The sequence below is a fragment of the Myodes glareolus genome, chromosome 3 (genome assembly GCF_982192425.1).
Source record: "Myodes glareolus chromosome 3, mMyoGla1.1, whole genome shotgun sequence".
Taxonomy (NCBI): Eukaryota; Metazoa; Chordata; class Mammalia; order Rodentia; family Cricetidae; genus Myodes; species Myodes glareolus.
This window is the reverse complement of record NC_142028.1, coordinates 2,952,690-2,969,594: the sequence shown is the minus strand read 5'-3', so window position 1 is coordinate 2,969,594 and position 16,905 is coordinate 2,952,690. Positions and strand designations below refer to the sequence as shown.

At 39.5% G+C, this 16,905-nt stretch overlaps 1 protein-coding gene and 1 pseudogene across 6 annotated transcripts in view; both read left to right on the top strand.

The window, feature by feature from the left end:
- The first annotated feature begins 846 nt into the window (after positions 1-846).
- On the top strand, positions 847-1,600 carry LOC125399269 (NADH dehydrogenase [ubiquinone] iron-sulfur protein 8, mitochondrial pseudogene; annotated as a pseudogene).
- A 2,440-nt stretch (positions 1,601-4,040) lies between these two features.
- Bicd1 (BICD cargo adaptor 1) overlaps positions 4,041-16,905 on the top strand; it is a 148,794-nt gene continuing 135,929 nt past the window's right edge. For 2 of the 6 annotated variants that reach the window (XM_085687421.2, XM_085687420.2), the window contains exon 1: positions 4,041-4,477. In XM_085687421.2, coding sequence (XP_085543547.2) covers positions 4,265-4,477 — 213 coding nt within the window. In that variant the 5' untranslated portion in view covers positions 4,041-4,264. The remainder of the gene's footprint in view (positions 4,478-16,905) is intronic. The other 4 variants (XM_085687426.2, XM_085687424.2, XM_085687423.2 and 1 more) reach the window with 3 other exon arrangements.

Below are 16,905 nucleotides of genomic sequence, written 5' to 3'. Positions count from 1 at the left end.
TTTTCAAGGCCAACCTGGACAAAATTCTGCTTCAAAAAACAAAAAAAAGGTGGGGGCTAGAGAGATGATTCAGCAGTTAAGAGTATTTTATGTTTTTGCAGAGGATCTGGGTTTGGTTCCTAGTACCCACATGCTGGCTTACCATCATCCTGAACTCTAGTTTCAGGGTATTCAGCACCTTCTTATGACTTCTGCTGGCACTTGGCACACATGCAGTGCACATACATACATGCAGTCAGAAAACCCAGATACATAAAAATCTTTAAATATAAATCAGTGTAACACATGGCTTCAGCATGGCATAGGAATCCAATTCTGACAAACGTTTCTTCACTGAAAACTGCTGAGAAAGGCTTGCCACTGAAACTGAACCTGATAGAAGAATTTTGTACGTGTAGAGACATACAAGACCCTCTTCATCTTCTCTGTGGCCAACATGAGGAACAGCAAACTGAAGGACACCTGAAATGCTTAGAATCACAGCCAGATTATTTTTGGCAAAATCATAGCGATGATTATGGGTTTATGTTGAATTAAGTGCTACCAAGTCAGCAAGAAGTTGAGGAGATGAATGAGTGGTTCAAAAAGTATATGGAAGTAGAGTTTGCCTGAGATGGGAACAAAGTAATTTTTACTGTGGGCCTGGATCCAGTGTGGCTAGAGCAGCATTCCCCCTCCATAAAGTCATAGCTGAGGCAGCTGGGCCCATCCATTGCCCTTAAGAGGGATGTGTCAACCCTGCATCGAACTAAAAGTTATGCAAGTAGGGTGATGCAGACCCCAGGACAGTCCCCTGTCCTAATGTCTATTGGGTATGAGATGTCTTAATTCAAAGTGGCCATCAAACCTGGGCCAGTGAAGGAGCCGGCGCGCCTCAAGATGTACCATCTGACCTCACCCATGCTGCCACGGGCCCTGGCCCAGGCCGTGCGAACAGGACATCACAGTGGCCGAAGCCTCCATAGCAGTGCAGTGGCAGCAACATACAAGTATGTGAATGTACAGGAGCTGGACATGGACATGAAGTCTGTGACTGACCGTGCAGCTCGGACGCTGATGTGGACAGAGCTCATCCGAGGACTGGGAATGACCCTGAGCTACCTGTTTCGGGAGCCCGCCACCATCAACTACCCATTTGAGAAGGGCCCACTGAGTCCACGCTTCCGGGGAGAACACGCACTGCGCCGCTACCCATCTGGGGAGGAACGCTGCATCGCCTGCAAGCTCTGTGAGGCCGTCTGTCCTGCGCAGGCCATCACCATTGAGGCTGAGCCAAGAGCCGATGGCAGCCGCCGGACTACACGCTACGACATCGACATGACCAAGTGTATCTACTGTGGCTTCTGCCAGGAAGCTTGCCCTGTTGACGCCATTGTGGAGGGCCCCAACTTTGAGTTCTCCACTGAGACACATGAGGAGCTGCTGTACAACAAGGAGAAACTGCTCAACAATGGGGACAAGTGGGAGGCTGAGATCTCCGCCAACATCCAGGCTGACTACCTGTACCGGTGACCTGGCCACCTGGCTCAGTCCCGTGGCCCCTGCTGCCCATAAAGAAGCTATGTTGTGTTGTAAAAAAAAAAAAAAAAACAAACAAAAAAAAAACAAAGTGGCCATCAAATACATATAGGATGCACAGTCAGAAAGGTTCCAGCGGATAAACCATTACCTGCCACGGAGTTCACCTGAGTCTAAAGAAGATCCCCAAGAGGATGATGATAGTTGACTCGGGGACTCAGGACGGAAGTCTTCCCATTTATTCTTTGTTTCCACCGGACCATTCAGGGCTGCTGCCACCCCTATGTAGGGAGCAGTTATTTACTTCGCTGCACATGAAGAGAAGAGAGGGTGATGGGAAATGACTGTGCTTCTGTAAAGAATAAAATTTTGTTTGTAGGGTGTCTCAGTACAGCAAGAGGAAAAATAAGGAGAGGATTTTTGATGATATGTAGAAGACAAAATAAACAATATGAAGAAATGCAATTTTGCATGTATAAATTTATCACACTGTACTCCATAAATACATATAAGTATTTCAAAAAAGAAGAAATAAAAAGAAAAAACAAAGAAAAAAAAGTCAATCCTAACTTAAACTGAGTCCTTGGATAATATAGTACCTTCCTTGTAGGGGGGTGGTAAGGATGTGTCTATGGCTAAGAAATAGCCCAGCAATCATACAGAATGTGTGGGCCACTGATTTTGGAGACACAACCATCTTTCAGCACCAATAAGCTGGAGATAGTGTTTTCTGCATCAGAGTTATTAGGATGTATGTAAAACACTTTGAAGCGTGCATGACTCACAACTTCAAGAACTTTTTTCTTATTCACATGGTGTATTTTTGCTTAGTAGAATATCCTAAATACCTACTAAAAGAAATTAAAGATTTGTTCCCTTTACTGAAGAATCCACATAGTGAAGCCTTTCTAGAATTATCTGGAAGAAATACAGTACCCAGAAAATTGGTTCTCAACTTTCTTAATGTCGCGATCCTTTAATTCAGTTCCTCATGTTGTGGTGACCCCAAGTCATAAAATTATTTTCGCTGCTACTTCATAACTGTAATTTTTCTACTGTTATGAATCGTAATTTAAATATTTGATATGCAGGATATCTGATAAGCGACCCCTGTGAAATGGTCGGCGACTCACAGGTTGAGAACCGCTAGCCTATAGGCTTGCTGAACTCATGTAGGTGTTGTGTAGCGATTCCCTCCCAGATAAAATAGTTCATCTTAACAGAAGTTCAAGACACAGGAAAAGAGAAGTAAAACATTGCATCCTTGGAAGCTCTTAAACTCAGGAAGTAAACAACTCAAAGGCTTTGGGAAATTCCTGAAACTGACCAGATTCACTCCCTCCCCATGCATATATAATCAGTAAAGCTGGCTGAGAGATGATTCAGACAGACTTAGTTGTCTAGAAGAGATACAGATCACCTGAGTTATCTGAAAGAGACAATGTTCAACCTGTTGAGCTTTCTGCATGTTGTGCAGTGTTGTCCAGGTTTTCTTCTACGAGCTGTCAACACCACTGGGGTGGGCTTTTCGCGATGTAGCTATTTTTCAGTCATTTCTGCTCCTGTAAATAACCCTCACCCAAATTTCTGTAAATATAATTCCAATAAAATCCATTGGTTCACCAAGTTGGATTTTGGGGGTAGCCTTACTTTGGCCTCTGGGGGTGAGTAGATATTTGTTTACACCCCCCCCCCAATAGTGTTACGTCACAGCAGGCTACAGTGGTAGACAAATCTTCTGGGATGAACTAAGTGCACAGAAGCTTGGGCTGGGTTAAGCAGTCCTTAGTGATGTTTGTACTGAGGTGAGAGGACAGTAAAGTTCTTTGGTAGGGTGTTAGGTTGATTAGATCAAATTAGAAAGAGACAAAAGAGGAAGGGCTCCTAAGCACGTCCCTTTAGGTATCGAGAGCTGAGAGCCCAGGGCACAAGCTCTATTTGTTTCTTTGGGCCCACTGCACTCCGGGGAACTCCGAATTCCTACCCCAGCAAAGTCAGTCTGATGCAGGCTTTCTCAGTGCTCTGCTCGCTCAGGCTCCACCCTTCCCAACTGTCTGGTCCCTCTTCAGCTGCCCTGCCTTCCTCAGCCTAGCACCTTTCCTCAGCTGGGCCCCCACTCCCTATGCGCACCTCCTTCACCTCCTCAGCCCCTACTTCTCCTCAAGCCACCCCTTTCTCCCCAGCCGGTTTCCCTCTCCTCTGCCCTCACCCGTCCTTAGTCTCCCATCCTTCCTCGGCTAGTTCTGGGTTCCTCTTCCCTCACATCTCAGCGGTCCTCTGTGCGAGACGCACAGGGGCTCTGGATTTGCTCCTCCCCTTCCCTACCTCCCCGCCTCCTGCGTGGCCGGGGAGGGAGCCGGCGCTAGAGTCCGCATCCGTGTGCACTGGTTGCGGCAGGGCCCGGCGAGCAGGTGGAGCTCAGCCTCCCGCGGAGCCTTGGGCGGTGGACCGCAGTGACGAGGCCGAGACATGGCGGCCACGCGCCTCTGAGCCCGCAGAGCCAGAGCCTGACGATGCAGCTTGGCTGCTGACTGCCCGGGCGCGTGGCCCCGAGGATCCTCGCTGCGGTCATCACTCTGCAGTCTTCATGGTGTATTCCTCCTCAGTGCTTCCGGCCGTGTAGCCGCCGCTGCCGGCCGGGCCTCAGGGCACTCTGCCTATTCATCAGGCACTTTGCATCTTCACCTCCATTCCCATTTGCTTTTCCTTCCCCCGGCTGCTTCCCATCTCTCTCCGCCACCCCGCTATGGCCGCCGAAGAGGTGCTGCAAACCGTAGACCACTATAAGACTGAAATAGAGAGGCTGACCAAGGAGCTCACAGAAACCACCCACGAGAAGATCCAGGCTGCTGAGTATGGACTGGTGGTGCTGGAGGAGAAACTGACTCTCAAGCAACAGTATGACGAGCTGGAGGCCGAGTATGACGGCCTCAAACAAGAGCTGGAGCAGCTCAAAGAGGTGAGCTGCCTGTCCCCTAGTCCCCTCTCCCGGTCTGACATTGCTCAGCGCCAAGCATTATTGTAGAGGAGTCAGAAGGGATATGGCCAGAAGGACTTCATCTTAGAGCCCTTTGTTGATAAAAGAATATTGAAAGAGTTCATTGTTTTCATCAATAGAAAAATTGCCCAAGAAATGAATGCATAAGCTGGAATGGGAAAATCTTTAGCTTGTGGGGGCTGGGGGTAGGGAGAGTCACAAGAGTCTTCAAGTATCAGGGCTGGCAGTTAACACTGAACTGGGTTGAAATGTGTAAATCAAACTTCTAAAACTGCTGTTATTTCAAACCCAGTTATCAAATGACCGTTGCATAATCCATCCAACTGGCGAGGAGTTTTGTGTCTGAGAATCCCCACAATTTCAGGACGGTAGAATTTGGTACCTCAGCTGTCTGCTGAGTAACTGCTTCTTGGTGAAATAAGGACTAGTTATTAGGACTCACCACCCCAATATGATACTGGCTTTAGTTCTTATTTATCATGGGCCTGCAGGAGCAAAACAACTTTGCTAGGTGGCTTTGCTGCCCTTAATTTCACCTCTGAGCCAGACTGAGCTATGCTTACGTTTTATGGAAGGTATACCGAGACAGAAAAATTAAACTCACCTCCAAATGGTGTGAAAGAAGGGTATATGTAAAATATATAAATATCCGTGCCTTGCCTGTCAAATATGGCCCTTCAAGTTGAAATGACTGAATTTATAAAGCCATAATATCACCAATGTTTTGTGAATAACATTTTTCTACTTTTATGTTTTTCTTCTTTTAAATACTAATGTACTGAAAGAAAATAGTGAATATGTATTTATGTCCAACCAAGCACTCATAAGGATTATCCGTATTATTTAAGGCACTGGAAGTAGCAAGTAATCAAATGTAAATGTTAATGCACCTATACATTGTTTACCTGTGTGACAAGTCTTTATTTTTAGGTGCATACTAACATTTTTAATGTTAGGTATATCGCAATATAGACGCAGAAATACTTTTCATATAATTTGTTTATTTTAGGGAAAGAGAAGGTCCTATTTTGTGGTGTTACAATTAAAATACATGAGTTGACATTCTAATCAATTTGTCTTCTAATTCATAAATAATACAGATTTATACCTTCAATTATGCTATTTTATTCAGCTGCTTAGATACCAAAAAAGATGTAAATAGATATGGTTGAAAAATCATAGATGAAAATATAATTTTTGTATATCAGGCTATAAATTCTAGTTCATGCTTTTCTTTCCATATTTATATTTGGTTTAAATGATATCTTTATTTACTTATATTTTCTAAATTAAATTATGTCTTAGACTTACATGATTAAATGTAGTGGTCCTAAACCTTGGGAAGTCAGGAAACAGATGATTATTGTAATTCTCAGAGATGTTTCCATAATGTCTTATTTATCAACTGCACTTTGCCAAGGTGGAGAAATGTAAACAAGTGTTAAGTCATCACTTTCTTGGTAGAAGAGGTGGGCTTATGTGATGATTTAAAATATGGTTGTTAATAGGCCTTTCTTTAGTTAAAAACACTTTTAAGGCTATTTCTGTGTTATATGTACTCAACATAGTATACCTTAATATGGTTGTCTTTTGTCTATAGTAGACAAAGAATTCTTAAGGGAATAGATTTGTTTATTTATTCATTTGAAGACAACAGATAAAATTATATGTATTTATCACATATAATATTGTGTTTTGCAGTATACATGCTATGACTTAATCGAGCTAATATATTACTTCATATAATTATTGTTTTTTGTGATAACCCAACACCCATTCTATATTTTTAAAGAGTGAATGTATTGGCTTTATAGCCATCATGCTGCACAGTGAGTTCCTTAAACTTACTCCTCCTGTCTAACTGTAAAAATGCATCTTTTCATCAACAGCTCTTCTTTTAAGCAATCAACACCTCTGATAACTACCATTTACTTCTCTGATTTCTTATATGAGTGAGATAATGAAATATTTGTTCTTCTGTGCCTTGCTTATTTAATTTAATTTAAGTCTTTAAAATAGAACTTAGCACATAGGTATAAGAATAAATATTTTATAAAAATCAATTTGTATTAGAAGTCACACTTTTACCAAGTGTTTGGAAGTCAGTATTGCTTAGTGTCAGATAAAGACTGAGAAAATTGAAGAGTGTAAGAACTGACTACCCATATTAGTTTCATTGACAGTAAAGAGAAAAAAGGGAAAATGTTTTATAAGAATAAAGAAGTTTCTTAACATACAATAATACAAACACCAACTGTATGTATTAAAATAAAATTTTAAGGAATAAATTATAAATTTATCAAATGACACTCATTTTCATTGTATTTTGATTAACATTTGTTATAAAGAAAACAATGAAGATTCTTAGTAAGGAGGATTGTAGCTATACAAAAAACTATATTTGAGATAGTAAAATAATTGTTATTATTTGTTAATAAGACTCGTTTTTATCTTTTAAATATGTTTTATTTTAGTTGAGAGCATTACTTAAATGAACTGAGTCAGTCTTAAATACAAATACAAAAACAAACAAAAATAATTGTGCAAGCCAAGATATTACGTCATATAGGAGCCTTTTAGTGGGTGTGTGTGTAGGTCAGAGGACATCCAAATGTTACTTCTTAGACAACTTGTTTTTTGAGACAGTATCTCTCATTGGCCTGAAACTCACCAAGTATGCTAGGTTGGCTGATCAGTGAACCCTAAGGAACCACCTATGTTTGCCTCCCCACTCCTGAGGTTACAAGTGTTAGGCTTTCCGCTTTTAATTAATTAATCAATTATTATTATTATTATTTTTTCTTATTTTTCTTACCAATCTCAGTTTTCACTCCCTCCATTCCTCCCACTCCACCTCCCCCATCCACTCCTCAGAGAGGGTAAGGATTCCCATGGCGAGTCAACAAAGTCTAGCACATTGCTCAGAGGCAGGACCAAGGCTCTCCCCTCCTATAACTAGGAGAATGGGTTCCAAAAAGCAAGTACAAGCAGTAGGGATAAATCCTGTCTCTGCCAGTGGCCCCACAGTCTGCCCCAGTCATACAACAGTCACCACATTCAGAGGGTCTAGTTTGGTCCTATGCTGGTTTTTCCCTTCCCCTTCCCCCTGCCCCTTCCCCCATTGTTAGGCTAGAGTAGGTGAGCTCATGGTCTTGATTCTTTCCAAGCTAGGTTTTTTTTTTTTTTTTTTTTTTTTGACAGGGTTTCTCTGTAGCCTTGGAGTCAGTCCTGGAACTAGCTCTTGTAGACCAGGCTGGCCTCGGATTAAAGGCACCACCACTGCCTGGCCCATGCTAGGGTTTTTTTGTTTTGTTTTTGTTTTTTCCAACTAAGCTGTTTCTCAACTCTGGAAACCATTGTTTTAAAACATTCTCTCTGGGGAAGGAGCAAGATGGCTCAGAAGGGAAGGGCTTTTGTTTGAATATGAGTTTGATTACTCTCCCTTCACTCTGCTCCTACATGGTGAAGAGAGCCCACTTTTGCAAGCTGTCTTCTTATCTCCACATGAATGCTAAACACACACACACACACACACACACACACACACACACACAATGTAATATTTTTTTTGAGTGCACTGATTATTCAAAAGGAATTTTTGTTCATTATCAGTAAAATATAGCAAACAATATTGTTGTACTGCTAAAATGGCTTAGTGGATAAAGGTATGTTCACCAACCCTGAGGACCCACGTGGTGGAAGCAGACAATCATTTCCTGCAAGTTGTCCTCTGATCTACATACACATAATGTACACACATGTTGTACATATGTACACACACATAATGAATAAATAAATAAATGAAGTAATATTAATGCATTGTGACTTTGGAAAGTCAAGCATTAAAAACATTTTTGGCTTATTTCTGAATCTTTAAACAAATATGGTTCATTGAAAAGTACCTGGGGTGGGAATGTCAACAGAAAAAGTATAGTATTAAGTCCAAGTGGGGCAGTAGTAAATTTTGGTTGAGCAAAGGGGCTCAGTTTTTGCAGACTATCTTCCTTTCCGGGCTAGGTCCTGGTGTGACGACAATGCAGGGAAGGAGCACACACATGCACACACAGAAAAGAAAAGAACTCTACTAATATAAATGTGCATTCGAAATTACTTACAAGTAGCCTAAAAAGCAATCACTTTCAATTACATTTCTATTTTGACACAGTTGTTCAAATATGCAGTTTATTTGAACTTTTTTATTTCAACTCAAAATTTCATCTCTGGAAAATCTAATTTCTCAAATTTCATTTAAACAAGATTTTATATTTTATTATCATGTTTTATAAACATGTATACAATCATAGTTTTGAAAACTTTCACCTCCAAATTTCTTGATTATATTTTTTACCCTAATATATCTTAAATACATGCTGTATTTCAATTTTGAGAATATAATAATTGCTTGAGTGTTGAAATATGTGATAAAAGTCTTTCTCGCACATGAAGTTGTGATTTTGAAGGAGATGGAATGTTAAAGGATAGAGAGCCTTACTATTAGAGCAGTTTATGATTTGGTCAGCATTTTGGAGGCAGAGACAGGTAGATATCTGTGAGTTTGAGATCAGTCTGGCCTACATAGCAAGTTCCAGAACAGCCAGGGCTACATAGAGAGACCCTGACTCAAAAACATAACAAAACAAATCAATTCCCCAAACAAAACAGTACTACAACAAAACCAGTTGATTATGTTAAAGGAGAAGCTATGTGAAATCATGTTCAGAAGATTCAACAGGGAAAAGTCAGTAGCCACATCTTGTCATGAGGATGGGGAGCCATTAAAAGTAAACAAAATAGTATTTAAGTATGTATGCTCTCTTACATCTTATCTCATTTAATCTTCACCGTAATTTAGAAGCTTCTTGCTAATTTTTACAAATAAAAAATAATAGGAAAAAAAGCATTGATCTATATAAAGCTCTATTTAAGGGTAAATGCATTGCATATCTTGTTTCTAATTCTTTAACAATCCTTGTAAGTGTACAAGACAGATACTACTCATATTGGATCTTAGACAGATTAAGGGCCTTTAGAAGTCTACAAAACTAGTTTAGAAAGAAACTTACTTTCTTGGAAGGTAAAATGTATTGGCTAGAGCCACAAATGTAATTTAGAAGGTTGTTGTAGTAGTTATAGAAGGTATATTGAGACAGTACAGTGAGGCAGACAGTGGTAGAGGGATTCACTTTATAAACTGACATGACTGCTCCGTGGTATTGTGAAGGTTTTACTGAGGGATGTTGGTTTTTAATCTAACCCAGAAATCCTATAATTCAGATTGAACTCATTTCTATTTATTTGGTCTGCTGTTTGGAGTTTGGGTAATTGCCGTTTCCTTTGGACCTGACACACACCTAAGAGCTACTTAGGAGGTAGGAGTAATACAATGTTGACTTTAGCAAGAGAGTAGAGGAGAATATTCTTAGGATGAACGGAAGTTGGTTCTATTTACAAAGAAAAGTAATGTGGGAAATGCAGTTTTAGAGGGTCGAGTTTCAACCCACGTTTTATGAGTTTTATTAATTCGTGTTATTTTTTGAGTGGGTATTAGCTGTGTAACAAATTTAGTTATTCAACACTCAACTGAATGAGTTGTGGATTTGATTGTCATTTAATTTAAATCTAATATCTAGGATATGGAATACACGAACAATTTAATAGTGTTTTACTAGTTATATGCATTTTGAATGAGAAGAAATTTAAATAAGACATATAGGCAAACATCTGACCAGGCTTAGTGAAACCATCATCCTAACTGAAAACTACTCCTCGTCGCCTTCTGAGGGCTCTGAGGGGTAGGAACAACAAGATTGATCACCACTGACTGATTCTTGGAATTCATCAATGGGTTGTTTTTGATACAAAGTCTCATGTAACTTAAGGTGGGTTAGACCTATGTAACTGACTATGTAGACTATGTAACTGTATATTTTATCCTCTTCTCTCTACCTCCAAAATGCTGGGAACACAACCTGTCCCCAGGTGCATTAGTACTGTTAATGTACTTTTTCCTTTTTGATCAAAAGAGTTTGATTTTTTTTTTTAAAGAGCTTCAATGACAATGGTTTAGATAAAAGCAAACACAACTTTGTTGGCTCCTTTTTTGTCAACTTGACTGAGGTCACCTACAAAGTGGGAACCTTAGTTGAGGAATTGCCTCATCAGATTGCCCTCTGGGCATATTTGTGGGACTTTTTTGTTTTCTTTTTGATTGATGATTGATGTGGGAGGGCCCAGCTCACTGCTGGTGGTTATCCCTCCTGTATAGGTGGCCCTGGTCTGGATAGGAAAGGAGGTTGAGCAAACCAGTAAGCAGCATTCCTCCATGGTCTCTGCTTCAGTTACTGTCTCCCAGTTTTCTCCTTGGCTTCCTTGGATGATGAACTGTAACCTGTAAGCCAAATAAGCCATTTCTTCCCCAAATTGCTTTGGTTATGGTGTTTATCACAGCAATAGAAAGTATACTAGGTTAACAATGTAGTACATTTTCTTTTATGTGTTCTCCCTTCTTATTATCTTGCTCCTTTGGTAAATATTCTTTTGTATTTATTTTAAATGTCTTTGAATATATGATTCTATCTGTAGGATTTTGTTTTGTTCTTTGTTTTTCTGAAATCAAGTGTAAAGAATATAGTACTAATTAGGGAAGACCGATAAGGTGACATAAATTCTGTCCTGATTGTTTGGATGGTAGTGAGAGAGGAAAGAAGTGCAGTTGTGTATAGAAACTGGGGGGATTTGTTTGATGACCCCATAGTAGCCCTGTGTGTTGATATCAAGGGTCTAGATGGATGGTTTTGTAGGTGAATTATTGGTGACTTTGCTTCTTTATCTCTTTGGCCGGTAATAGGAGTATATGCATCAGCATAGTGTCTGGCTCTTTTCCACAGCTAGAGAAGCCAGTTCTGCAGTGTGACCACATCCTGCTCACTCTGGATCTTGGTGTGAAGCCAGAATGATTCAGGCAGTTGGACATTAGTACATTACCCCTTATTTGTTCTCTGGCAGTTTAGTTTCGAGGTAGACAATTGGGATCTTAACAAGTACCTCTGATCTTGTACAGCATCTCATAGGAGATAGGGAGAAGAGAGTAGAAAACGTGAACATTTTAGCAAGTGTCTTAATGAAAGAGTGACTATTGGTATTTTTTTCCTCCTGGGATCTAATTACTTTATAAAATCCAGGGTGATTGAAAAATTTCAAAATATTTACCGGCATTAAACTTCTGACCTGCTGTTTTTAGAACTATCCAGTTTGCTTATTTGTCTGCCTAAACTTTCTTATTCATTCCAATTTTTCCAAACTATGAAAAAATCTCACTTATTTGCATTTACTTCACCCAGACTTCCTGGATTTGTTCTCAGCTGTTTTCTAATTCTCCTCCTGTCCATTGCAGTGTTGTGCATTCAGTTCTAGCCGTGATATTGCACTGCTTCATCATTTGTACTCTTTCTCTCACCATTTTTTTTCCTAAAGTAAGAAATATCTTTTATATCAACACCTGGTCCATCACATTGCCCTCTCAACTCAATTTACTTTTCTAATCGTCCCTATTTTATTTTAGAACTGATTCATGGAATTGTCATTGAAATACCTGCACCTGTCTTCATAGAAGGGCGGAGGGAGAAAAAGAATGAAGGATATGAATATGAGTAAGATTATACTCCAGAACCAATTTTAAACTTTAGACTTACTGGCTGTTAATATTAATTTTTTAAGGTGGACATAGATTCTTAATGTTGGAGGGATATTAGAAATTAATTGGTTCAGTGATCTAGCGATCAGAACTATAAGAAGGTAATTTTTGTTAATATTTTAAAATAATTTAAAACTAAAACACTTAAGTGAATCCTCAGGTATTCTACCTTAATCACTGTGGTTGTTTCTGATCTAGTTTTATAATCAAAATAGTTTTTTTCTCTTTTCTTTTTTTTTGAGATAGGGTTTCTCTGTGTAGCCTTAGCTGTTCTTGGCTAACCTGAAACTTGCTCTGTAGCCCAGACTGGGCTCAAACTCACAGTGATTTTTTTTTTTTATTGTAGCAAAAGAAAATAATTTATCTTTGAAATTTACTTTAATATGTCATTATTTCCTAACTCTTAATTACCGTTTTATTGCTGTGCTTAAACACTATGACCAAGGCAACATATAAAAGGAAGCATTTAGTTGGTGACTTGTTCATAATGTTGGTCCATGATCATCATGTTGGGGAGCATGTTGGTTGGCAGGGAGGCATAGCACTAGCACAGTAATTAGGGGTTTGCATGCTGATCCATGGGCAGTAGGGAGAGAGAGAGAGAGAGAGAGAGAGAGAGAGAGAGAGAGAGAGAACACTGGAGCTAGCCTGGGCTTTTGAAACCTCAAAACTTCTTCCCCACCAATGACACAGCTCCTCCAGTAAGGTCACATTTTCTAATCCTTCCCAAACAGTTCTACTAACTGGTGAAAAATGCATTCAAACACCTGAGCCTATGAGGGGAGGGGGGCATTTTCATTCAAACCACCACAGACCTCAAAACCATCATTAGATTAGTCATGGTAAGTTATTTCAGAAAAACACAATGAAAGCGAAAACAAATTTAGACAGATAATGTTTTAGTTACTACTACCAATTCCAATTTTAAAAAAAATGTAATGCTAATGTGACTCAGAAATTTGAAAAATGGGTATAAAAGAAGTGCTCTGATTAGATAGACTATTACATAAAAATAAATGATAGTTTGTTCATTCATTCCTGCAATAACATTAATAAATTTAGTGTCTCTGTTGTGTGGGAGTTATAGTCTGGGTGTTGAAAATACAGTATAGAACAGTGAGAAAGCTCCATGTTCAGGGAGCTTGTACTTTCTGTGTGAAGCAAGATGTTTCAGGTAGAGTTTTTATTGCTGTAAAGAGACACCATGACCATGGAAATGCTTATAAATGAAACATTTAATTGGAGTGACTTGCTTATAGTTTCACATCATCAGTCCATTATCATGGTAGGGAGCATTGTGGCATGCAGGCAGATGTGGTGCTGGAGAAGTAGTTGAGAGCCCTACATCTTACAGGCAACAGGAAGCCAACTGAAAATCATGCTGAAGTACACTTGAGCAAGAGACCTCAAAGCCCTCCCCCACAGTGACACAATTCAATAAGCCCACACCTCCTAATTGTAAATGAAATTTTCTTTCCCACCCAGTCCCACAGCTGTTCATTCCCAAAGAAACACACAGAGTCTTATATTAATTATAAATTGTTTGGCCTATTGTTCCGGCTTATTAGTTACTACCTCTTACAACTTAAATTAACCCGTGAATCTTGTTTATGTTTAACCACGTGACTTGGTACCTTTTCTCAGTAAGGCATTCTTATCTTGCTTCCTCTTCTTGTTGGTGACTGCCTCTCTGCCTTCCCTCTTTCCAGAATTCCCTAAATCTGGTCACCATGCTTATACTTCCTGCCCAGTTACTGTCCAATCAGAATTTTATTAAAATAATATGAGGGACAAATCTTTACAGTGTACAAGAGCATTATCCCACAGCACCTAATAGTGCTACTCCTTTTGGGGGCCATTTTCTTTCAGACTACCACAAAAGACAGTAATAAAAATGAGCAAGAAAAATAGATAATATGTTAAATGGTCCTTAATGTTGTAGAGAAATAACAAAACAAGAAGATGGCATGTATAGTGGGCAAGGTTATTATGCCAGAGAAAGCTTCATTGGAAAAAAATGGCAAGGGGTACATGATGGAGCTAGGGGTAAAAAGTAGATGAGGCCAGAAAGGGAATCGGGGTCAGATTATGTAGCAGTGTTTTATATACAGTGATTTTGACTATTGTTCTGAGTGAGACAGAGAACTTTTAGAGGATTTGGCCAGAGTTTCATTGTTCTACACATTCTTATTTGCCCCAGTGGGACAACCTTGATATATATATTTAAGAAAGATTATAAACTCATCTGAGAAAAGAAGGATTTGGACTTTTTTGGTTTTTCTCCCCCTCTCCTTTTCTTTTTTTTCTTTCCCTCCCTTCCTCCTTCCCTCCCTCTCTCCCTCCCTTTCTTTTTTCTTCCTTCTTCTTTCTCTCTTTCTTTCTTATCTTTTTTTTTTAAACAGAAGTCTCACTGTGTTGCTTATGTTAGTCTTGAACCACTAAGCTTAAGTAATCCTCTTGCCTCAGCTTCCCAAGTAGCTGGGTTATAGTCATTCCCAAGTGCAGGCTATCACGCTTGGCTTAAAAATGAGTTTTAATAAAGCCAGTAGTCCATGAAGTATTCTTTCTCTTCATCAACAATGCAACTGTTTGTTAAGTATTTATGATATTGCATTGAATTAGACTTGGAAAACTGGATAAAGTTTTTAAAATAGCAAGAGTTTGTTTTTAAAATACTCACTTTACTAGGTTAAACCAACTGACTAGAAAGCCATTGTGCTGACTTATCTGGTTCCTTGTACCTAAATTTGCACCCAGTCTCTGCCCTTTTATTCTGAATAATAAAACCCTAGGGTTATCCAGGAAACTCTAGTGAAGGGTCCACAGACAGCCTCAGCATGTATCACTGGTTCTGTGATTGATATAACTGGTGTTCTAGAATGCTGGCCATTCATTCTTTCACTCTTTCATTTGCCTGTAAAGTATTTTGAGAGCATCAGCTCTATGTTAAGCATTTTTCTATGTATAAGAAAATAAAGTCTTAGAGTTAGAGAGATCGCTCATCAGTTAAAAGTACTTGCTGCTCTTGTGGAGACCCTGGGTTTGTTTTCCCACACCCACATGGCAACTCACAATTGCCTGTAACTCTAGTTCATAGGAATCTGATACCGCCTGACATCTGCAGGCTCCTGCATGCACATGGTGTGCGCGTGTGCGTGCGCGCGCGCGCACACACACACACACACACACACAAAATATTCTTTTCAAAGAGAAAACAAATTATTTATTTTTAAGTTATTTATTGCTGATAGCTACAGAGAGAAAAAAAACCCTGATAATAACATTCACAGGAAAGATCATGGAACTTTTTTTATCTCAGCAAACTGTATTTGAATTCCTTTAGTAGATCTGTGATTCCACTCTGTGACCTATCCCATCCTCAAATGTAAGGAAGATAGTGACTGGGTGGTAGAGAAAAATTCATGTGAAGCACTCGATAAATGATGAATATGATGGATATAATAATTCATGGTAAGATAATAGAATAACTAGACTGGAAAGGATAAAGGTCAACCTAGAGGAATCAGAGGAACTGTTTTAAGGTAGCTTTGAAGAGTGAGTAGGGATTTTTCTGAGAGAAGAGAGCTCTCTTCCAGTAATAGGAAATAGCCTTCAAAGATAAAGGAGCTTGTCACCATCTGTGCTGTTGCAGGGAACAGTGGATTAAAAAAATGGAATGAGAGGTGAGACATGGTACAGGAGAGATGTTTAGAGTCAGCGGTAAAGGCCCCTTCAGTCAGTCCTTGCTAGATAATGCCTCATCATAGCTGATTTATAAGGAAATTGGCCACAGGAAGGCTCCCTTAGTGGTACAACAGCAGAAGGATCTCCCCTGTGGTAGTTTGAATAGTAACTGGCTACCATAATCTCATAAGGAGTGGCACTAATAGGAGGTGTGGCCTTGCTTGTTGGAGTAGCTATAGTATTGTTGGAGGAAGTGTCTCTGTGGAGACAGGCTTTGGGGTCTCATATATGCTTGGTACTGCCCGTCATCCCAGTCCACTTCCTGTTGCCTGTAAGAGGTAGGACTTTCAGCTGCTTCTTCAGCACCGTGTCCTGCGGAATGCCATCGTGTCATACCATGATGATAATGGACTGAACCTCTGAACTGTGAGTGAGCCATTCCAATTAAATGTTTTCCATTATGAGAGTTGCTGTGATCATGGTGTCTCTTCACAGCAATAGAAACCCCAATTAAGACATCCCCCTAAGGAGGAGTCTGGACATAGCTGCTACACTAATTCTTCTGATGTATGTAAGTTTTTTTTCTTTTTTAATCAGGAGCTCCTGTAAATTAGAAAGTGGCAGCTAGTGCCCTACCCTTGTGATGGTGTATTAGGGCATTTTGAACTTTTCATTACTTCTTTGTGCTAAGTAAATGTGAACATTTTATAATTTAAAACGAACTTCTGTGTCTGTGGATATACAGCTCAGTAGCAGTGCTTGCCTAGCATATGTGAGACTCTGGGTTCTATTCTCAGTATAGCAAGAAGCAAACCAAACCAAAACAAAGAAATTAAAGCAATACCATTACAAAAATGGCAACTTGATATAGGATAAAGCAACCAGAGATAATGGTTACTTGAAGATTAAAGAAATCTTCTTAATCTTAAATAAGAAAATTATTCTAGATATTTGTTCATTCCACACTTGGTGACTAACCATTATATCCTAGATACTGTTAGGTACTGTGGAA